The sequence below is a fragment of the Gossypium hirsutum genome, chromosome A05 (assembly GCF_007990345.1).
Source record: "Gossypium hirsutum isolate 1008001.06 chromosome A05, Gossypium_hirsutum_v2.1, whole genome shotgun sequence".
In the NCBI taxonomy this organism is placed as follows: Eukaryota; Viridiplantae; Streptophyta; class Magnoliopsida; order Malvales; family Malvaceae; genus Gossypium; species Gossypium hirsutum.
Window position 1 is genome coordinate 34,019,288 of NC_053428.1, and position 9,088 is coordinate 34,028,375.

The 9,088-nt window shown below is 34.1% G+C and overlaps 1 protein-coding gene across 3 annotated transcripts; it reads right to left on the reverse strand.

Annotated features, from left to right (window-relative positions):
* Nucleotides 1-6,433: 6,433 nt before the first annotated feature.
* On the reverse strand, nt 6,434-8,619 carry LOC107904403 (DNA-directed RNA polymerase V subunit 7). 3 transcript variants are annotated; one of them, XM_041112273.1, is made up of 2 exons: nt 8,469-8,619; nt 6,434-7,137 (listed from the first exon to the last, which is right to left on the reverse strand). In XM_041112273.1, exon 2 carries the CDS (start codon nt 7,134-7,136, stop codon nt 6,606-6,608), a length of 531 nt encoding a protein of 176 aa, XP_040968207.1. In that variant the 5' UTR covers nt 7,137; nt 8,469-8,619; the 3' UTR covers nt 6,434-6,605. The 3 variants fall into 3 exon arrangements, with proteins under 3 accessions (XP_040968207.1, XP_016686252.2, XP_040968208.1); XM_016830763.2 differs by having other exon boundaries at nt 8,252-8,580; XM_041112274.1 differs by lacking the exon at nt 8,469-8,619 and adding an exon at nt 8,198-8,219.
* Nucleotides 8,620-9,088: the final 469 nt, after the last annotated feature.

Below are 9,088 nucleotides of genomic sequence, written 5' to 3' on the forward strand. Positions count from 1 at the left end.
AGAAACACAGGCGTGTATCTCAGCCGTGTGTCCCCTGTAGTTTTCAAAGGGTTGCAAGTCAAGTTTTACACGGCCTAGCACACGGTCTGGCCACATGCCGTGTGCCACTACAGTTTGTAAATTTTCATCTTTTCCCTGAAATTTCTATATGTTTCTGATTTAGTCCCGATTTGTTTCTAATGTGTTTTTATGGCCTCAAGGGCTTGTATAAGGGACAATATGTATGCTATTGATTGGTTTTGTTGTGATTGGTTATATGAATTAAATGTACTAATTTTTTTTATAGTTCTGATATGTAAACTCTGGTGCATCGTAACCCTATTCAGACAATGGATACGGGTTAGGGGTGTTACATGCATTCTTCTTCTATTCAGAGTTATCCTTCTCTAACTCAATTAGAACTTTCATGGAGATATTCACCATAACAAGTTCTTCTATTAATTTAAAATTCTTAGATTTAACTATTGACAGAGCGTCATTCATTAAATCTCCAAAAGTATCTCCAAGCTGTACACCATTGTTAGCCCCACTCGTCCCATTTGGGACACCAACCACTTTTCATACCTATTCTCATAAGTATTCCCATCATGCAATAAACCATCTCCTATGTCACAGTTTTCTCTTTTCTGATCTCTTACACAGATAGTCATTGTTATGCATGCTACTGTTTTTAGCTCTACATTTGGAGTCGATATAAGTTTTTTTTCCATAACGCCACCATTCTAATTCAGCCCATCCACTTCCTGCAACTATTGATCAGCCAACTATTGATTAGCAGATTCATTTAGTGTCTTATCGCCCATTCTAGCTATCACAGCTTCATTTTCTTTCTTGTTCATTGTGGAACTACCCATCCCTACAATTTCTTCAAGAGTCTTTCATCTGACAAATTCAGTCTATTCACTTCCATTCTTCAATTTTCAACTCTTCTCATTGATTTTATTAGGCATTTATGTTCTCTCGCCTTCTGTCATCGTACCTTTTTCTAGCGACTTTTCAACTTAGCCTATATCTTGCATATTCGACTCAGAAGCAACTATTTCTGGACACCGTTCTAACGCTAAAGCCCAATGGCGTTGATTTGGTTCATTCCTTGTAACTAGACCTGTGATTTCAGTAACTCTAACATGATAACTTTCTTCACTAAACTAGAGAATAATGACCTCATCCACTCTCTGTAATTGTTTAGACAAGATTGCTAGAGCCATTTTACTATAACCTTTCATAGAACATATATTTTAACCCAACGAAACTGAAGAACCCCAACTCTCTGCAATTCTCTTAAATATGATATAATTCCACATATTAATTGGTACTCCAAGTACCTCAACCCAAGTGATTCTGTTTGAAGCACAAAAAAAGTTAGACCACCGAATGATCTCCTTATGCCATAACTAATACACAACCTATCCTTATGCCAGTCATGTACCCAGATTTCAGGACCAAAAGCATATCAAACAATCATATTCATATTCATACACCCCGTTAATTCCACATATCATTTTTTGTTCATTTAAGTGTATTTTCTCGTGATCTTCCAATTTGATTTGCAATATAGTTGCCCTACCGAAGGCATCACAAACATATTCCCTTTCTTCATCTCCACATGTCACACCTCACATATTACACGTAGATGATACTAGCTTGAGCATGAAAGATGGTATTTACTTCATAATAAAGACAATTTATACTCACACTGATGACATTGAATTGTCACCACCAACACAAACACCATTCATACGAAATTGAGAGACATTACTTACCTCATACAGTTTATACAACGATAAAAATAACAACATATGGAAGTAAGGAGAAACTTATTAGAATTTTTAGTACAGTTCTCTACATAGAAGATCCTTTTCCATTATCGTTGGTACCTTCGTTAATTTCTTGGGCTAAAAGAAATATACAAATCTCTATGAGATTATTAAACTATCGAAACTTAACATGCATGCAAGAATCGATATCAAACAACCCAGAATCAAGAATATCAAACAACCCAGAATCAAGAATTTTTCTTCCTCACGAATAGTTTTAACGTCTTTGCATGCAATATAATAAACACGTGAATTTCTTTGATGATAACCTAAGGGTTTACCAAAAATTGACAGTAAGTTGGTCCAAATATAGGTGTTAACCAAACACCACAAACCCTCTTCGATGAAGATCTCTACACTAAGGTTTTTTAGAAAGTTACAAAGTAATTCAGGGAAGAAGAAGATGTTAAGGTGACTCATGATGGCCAGCGATATCCTTATATACTCATGCAACGAAGATAAAGTTTAATGGGAAAATCATATAATCCCACTAACACCTTTGATTCTCATGATTGAACGTACTTAACAAGTTTTAAATCTAATCATCTACAGTATTCTAGTTCAATTCTAACTAGGTCTTAACTAAACTCCAACATGGCTAGCTAAGTCATCAAGCACTGAATACAGAAACAAATTTGTCAAAAGTGCAAACTTAACAAGTTCCTCCAAAACATCTAGGGTAGGCAGACACTTAGCAGAAGAGTATACAAAACCATAGAGTACGCCAAATGAAAAACCCACAAAGTTCGCCACTAAGCCAAAACAAATACTTTACTTACTCAATTTTACCCTTGACTTTACCAACTAATACGCCAAACAGTATCTTGATATTGAGTCTCTGCCGAGCGGGTTGTTATAAAGAGACTTTTGATAGTGAAGTGTAGAGGTAATTTCTTTATGTACGGAATGGTTTGGACTATTTGCTACAATGATTGTCTGAGTCTTTATCTCTGATTGTTGAGTCTGTTGTTTCTATTAAGCTTGGTGTCTTGCTTTCTACTTTCAGGTTGTTTTGATGTTTTTTTTCTGAGTTCTTAGATATATTCGGTTATTAGGGTGTATTCGAGTATGATTTGTGTTTTTAGAGTTTTTTATTATCTTTGAGCCTTTTTTCTTCCTGTTGTCAGGGTTTTTCTCTTTTTGATACTATAACAGCCCGTTTTTAGTGGTGTCGAAAATAGTGGTTTCGGGACCACAATTTCGACGAGTGAGTAAACATGTTAATTTTCATTTATTGTTTATAGGGTTAAATTAGAGTCATATTAAATTTTCGTTACGAAATTTTAAAGTTTAAATGGTTAATTAGGTAAAAAGGACTAAATTAAAAAAGTGCAAAAGTTAAATTCTAATATTTAAATGGATTGAATGGCCTTGGAAATGTAAGTTGGTAGACCTATAAGGTAATTATGCCATTTGTATTGGTGGTGGACAATGATGGACATGGGTTGTTTACTTTATAAGTTTTAATTAAAGGGTAAAGTAGTAAAACAATAAATAAAAGCATGTACAAGTAAAATAATGCTATCATCTTTTTCCATTTCTTGTGTTTGCTAAAATCACCATTGTTGAGCTTGAGAAAATTCAGCCAAGTTTCCTTTGGTGCATGATGAGGTTTTTGAACCCCGTTTTTATTATTTTTATGTTTTTGAACTAGTTTTAGCTTAATCTACCTAGCTTAGGGTTGAATTGTAAAGTTATAAAAATTTTAGGGTTTGTGATGAATTATTTAATAATATTTGTGAATTTTTTGATAGATTATTAAGTTTAATTGTTAGATAAACATGTTTTGTTAAGTAATTTTTGATGAATTTAAAGTTTAAGGACTTAATGGTGGAAATAGTAAAATTCATGGTTAATTTTGTGAATTAGAGAAAGTTAGGGGCTATTTGGAACCTTAAGAATATTTGGGTATTATGATATTTTATTTTATTGGTTAAATTATAAGATTTAGATTTAGGGGCTAAGCGATAAAAGTTAAAATATTAGGGGTAATTTTGTAATTTCACGTTAATATGGATTATAGTTTTGAATTGGATAATTGTAGTCAATTAAAATATTTAATTGAGTTGAATTATTATTTAGATCAAGAAAAGAATCAACCGGACTTGAATCGAGGAAAAACAAAAGTCTCAGATTAATTCTCGATTTTTGTTGATACAGTTGCTGTGGTCAAGGTAAGTTCGTATGAATTTTATATTTATTAAATGTTGTTTTGGTTGATTATTTGTTAATATTATATTATTTACAATTGATTTGGTAATAATTCAATAATTGAATACTTGACGACAAAAGTCTCGTATGAACCTAGAGAATGCTTAGGATACAAATGACATGTCATTAGGGATTATATGTTTGGGTGATGGTCTTGGATGTCCTACGGATGGCTGAGGTCCTGCATTTGTTGCGGATTCTCCACAGCTCATGTGAGCAGCATCGTGTAGCTAACATCCCGACCCACAGCTCGTGTGAGCTTGCTCATTTCACAGCTCATGTGAGCATTATTGAAAAGGTTATGGTTATATGAAAAGGTGTTCCCAAGTATCCGATGTTATTCTATACGGTTCAATGGGTAAGTAAAATAATGGAAAGGTTTAGATATGAAATTATGGATATCGATGATTTTATGAAATGGTAAAATGAGATATGAAAACGAATGAATAAGGGCATTAATCACATATGTGAAGTAATGTGAGTAAATGTAACTCGTTTCATGTTGCATCTTATGTTTCATAGATGATGAATTGTTAAGTTATTTACTAATGATGTGAATTGTGGTGTTTAGGAAAGTCAAGTACTATATGATTTAATGAGCATGATTGAATGATTAAATATTAAAGAACGACAAGTTTAAGTTTCTCTTATACGAACTTACTAAGCATTAAATGATTACGTAGTTGTTTTCCTCTGTTCTATAGATCATCGGAAAGCTTAATTGGTTAGAATCCTGTCGGAGCCTATCACACTATCCGCTGATCATTTTAGTAGTTTTTGAACATTTTGGTTACGGTTATAAATGGCATGTATAAGGCTCATATGTAATAGGTGTATTTGTATATTCTTGGATACTTATTACAAATTTTATGTATTAAGCTTGGTATAAACTTACTTGTGTTTGTGCCTTTAATCTTGGTGTGAATATGTTTATATAAAGTTGTTTTGGTCTTTTGATATAAATCTTATTCAAATGGCATGTATAAGGCTCATATGTAATAGGTGTATTTGTATATTCTTGGATACTTATTACAAATTTTATGTATTAAGCTTGGTATAAACTTACTTGTGTTTGTGCCTTTAATCTTGGTGTGAATATGTTTATATAAAGTTGTTTTGGTCTTTTGATATAAATCTTATTCAAATATTTGAATCATAGTAGGAATGAATGTGAATGAATAAGAAGAAATTATAAGCTCGATATGAATTTTATATATTAACTTATAAATTTGAATGCAAATTAGTTGATGTGTCATGTGAATTGAGGTTGATAATTGAATTGTGGTGTCAATGAGGACACATTGATTAGGCACTTAGATTGATTGTTTTGGCATGTTTTAGGCTTGTTTAAATGTGTTTTTAAAGTATAGAAATGGTTTTTTTTATTTGGTTTAGTACTAAGTTTTGAATGAAAGCATGCCGTATTTTTGAAGCTTTTTAAGATGCACACAGCTTGGGCTTATCCACATGGCCGTGTGTGACACACAGCTGAGCAATATGCATGTTTATCACATGTCCTGCTTCAAAGAACCTGCTACTGTATGTAACTTTTATTGGAATGGTGAAAATGCTGAAAGGAGGGACTGGTTATGTAGCCCAAAGGGGCCCTTAAGAAAGCCAGGCTTATGAATCAAGCCTGACGTATTTTAATGGAACAAGTTAAATTGTTCAAAACACTATGGTACAGCAAATATAATTTTGATAGGGTTGAATCCAAAAAGTCAAGCCTCTTAAGTTTGGAGGAGTATACTACATGGAAGGGACGTGTAGATATCGCACCAATTGGCAGTTATGATGTCAGATGGGCACCTAAGAGAATGGGACAAGACAGTTGCGAATAAGATTAGTAATGCTACAGGTTTGAGTGTACTAATAAAAGGTGGAATATAAGTAGACTGTCAAACATTGTGAACATTCAGAAATAGCTTTGGGTATGAATGGAGTTGATACTTCCAGGAAAACCAGGAAGAAACACACATCATCTTTTTTATTACTCGTCAATTGCTACGACATTGGAAACTTCATTCTTTGAATGATTGTTAGATCAGCTATAAACCCTATTATGGCACAAGGGCCTGAGATGGATGCATGTGATGTATAAGGCTGCTTAGGTGGGCGAGTGTGGGAAGGAGACTTTAGGCAAATCAACTTGGACAAACAGCCGGAGCATAATGTGTTTGAACCAGCATACCATAATTGTGTTGCTTTCATTTCATATCTAGGGAAACAGGTAATATGCGACGGCATAACATGGGGTAATTCAACAGGTTGCTAACTGCACAATTGCAATACCTTGCAACACACTTCACAATTACAGAGCTCCTCTTATATGCGAAGCTAGTGAAGAAAAGTTTTGACACAGACACGATCCTTCAACCATTGATCCAAGGTATTAAAAAGGAGGCTGAACAATGCAACACTAAATTTATGAATATTGCAAATATACCATCACATCCATCACCTATAAGCGAGGAGTTTTACAAAAGCTATAAAACCAAGTTAACATCATAAGTTAGCCCTATAGTCGCAAAAACTACATGTTCCTAATACGTACATAGGTTGACCAAAGTCATATATTCAGGAAACTGGTCCTAAGTAGTCACCTTCCAAACTCACCAACGCCTGAAATTCCCTCTCGGCCTCCATCCATTTGGTCCCAATCACGATAAACCTAACGATCACATCTTTATCAATCTTTGAGTGTTTGTCGTTCATGAATATACCATTCTCCCCGGGCACATAGTGGTAGTCGGGCATTTTTATGTGAGACAAATATATGTTTTGGACTGGGCCACACCTCAAAAACACTCCATGTTTTAGTATCTTATGTACAACCCCTTGCAGAATCTCTCCTCTGTACATCTTGAATGTAATTCCGCTGAAGACAACAGGGAAAAGCACATCTCCTGAGTTCTGTCTAACTCTGCCCTCGCCAATGCTCTCTAGGGTTGTTACAGCCATGAAATATCCGAGATCCTTGGTGGCCTTCTTGCAAGCAAATTCATCCATAAGGCGGATCACTATTGCCTTTTTGAGCATCAAGCCTTTGGCATCCAAGCTGTCAGCAGGAATTATGACATTCCATGGCATCTGCACCTTGAGAAACATTCTGCAGAAAACAACATTAAAAACAAAAAAAAAACGAAACTCACAATGAAATTAATGTCCTTCAGAGCCAAAAAATGGTATACCAATCTAGAAGAATTCAAAAACTGAAAAAGGTTCACCTACAACTTAGTTTTCAACCACTTAAAACATTACCCAATTGTAATGAATAAACCCAACAATGCCCGTTTCACATCATCACTAATTCTCAATTCCATAAATACTGATAACACCAAACCGATAATCAAACATGAAGCAACAGAAAACAGATACTATGAATGGAAAACCATGCCATTTCCTTCAAAAGAAATTGAAATTTTCTAAACAAAACAAGGTGAGCAGATTCAGTAGGCTCAACGACCCACAACTCATAACTAAATTTTCATAGTCATTGACAAATCGGAACATTACCATTGAAATTCTTCACAAAACAAGGGAAACCCTTTTAAAAGCAAAGTAGTTCCAAACGAATGTGTATGATTAACAAACTCCCAGAGGTGTTATACCTACGTTGCTCTGACTCATCTCTTTTTTTGTTTGTGTGAATTATCCATGTTTGCCATACATCCGAACAAGGGTATGGGATCATAACCTCAAATGATCCTCCAAATGCAAGGGAAAAAATAAGAAAAAAAGTGAATATATCATGCATATATGGGTGTGGGGTTCTGAACCTCCAATGGTCCTCCAAATGCATGAAATATTTGAACATACTGTGTTGGACACGTACCATATCCGGCTATCACACTCGAGTCCAAGTAACATTGATCTAAACTATCATCATTACATTACATGCCCGATTAAACAACAACAATAGTGATAATCCATAAACACAAACGAAGGCAATTTTCTGATCCGCATCCACACATACTACCAGGCAGAATTCGTGATTAAATCCTGAATATAGAATCTCACCCAACTAATCAATCTTCTCTAAAGAAAAACATCAACTTAATTCAATACAGAAACCAAAACATAAACTCCATGTTAACATCCTCTTAATATTAAAACCCACAATTTTATCATTAAAAAAATTCAAGAAATGCAAAAAAAGAGAACTCAACTAGTCGAAATCACAAGCCATTCGGAAAACAATCAAAGAACAAGAAGAGAACCACCTTGAAAAACTTTTCATCTGTTCAATCGAACATGCAATAGAATCAGTCAAAGAAAAGCCCAATGGAAATCATATATCTCGAACTAAAAATGAAATACTTTAAAAAGAATCAAAATTAGGAGAACAAAAGATTCAGATCAAGACAAGGTAAGTGGATGAGGTTTATTTTGGTGAATAATATAACAAATATTGCAGATTAGAGGTGAAGCAAAACTAACCTGTAAAATAAACAAGGAAAGAGTGTGAGCTGCTAAAGAGTGAAACTGGTAATGACCTGTCAGGCTGCTGTGGACTTAAGAGTAGAAAGAAAAGAAAAAATGATCTTCCCTGCCCTAAAGCTCTAAATTGTTCGCCTAAAATTGGGTTTAATTTGTAAAACCGATAATGGACCTTGGACATGGGCCTTTTTTTAAAAGAATGTCACAAATTCCGGTCTACTGTATTTCTCTCTTTTTTTCTTTTTAGTCTGTAATTTTTTGTTTTTTATCGATTTAAAGCTTTTTGCTTTTTCCTTTGAAAATTCAAGTTAGAACTATAATTCAATCAGTTTATTCTTGATTCAACCCTACTATACGTAGATGTATAGTTACTCACGTATAGTTACCCATCAAAAAGTAATGAGGGTGTAATCAAGAGGTGACGTAAACGTCTTATTCTTGATGGGATTTGAATCCCTGACTTATATTATTGTTAAGGTAAATGATACCATTTGAGCTCCTTGAAAATGTCAGCCTGATTCCTCAACAAATCCATCTATGATTTGACAAAAAGAAATTGTCTATAATTTTTTTTCTACATTGCCAAACAATAATTTAAATAATAAAAATTAAAGTTCAAT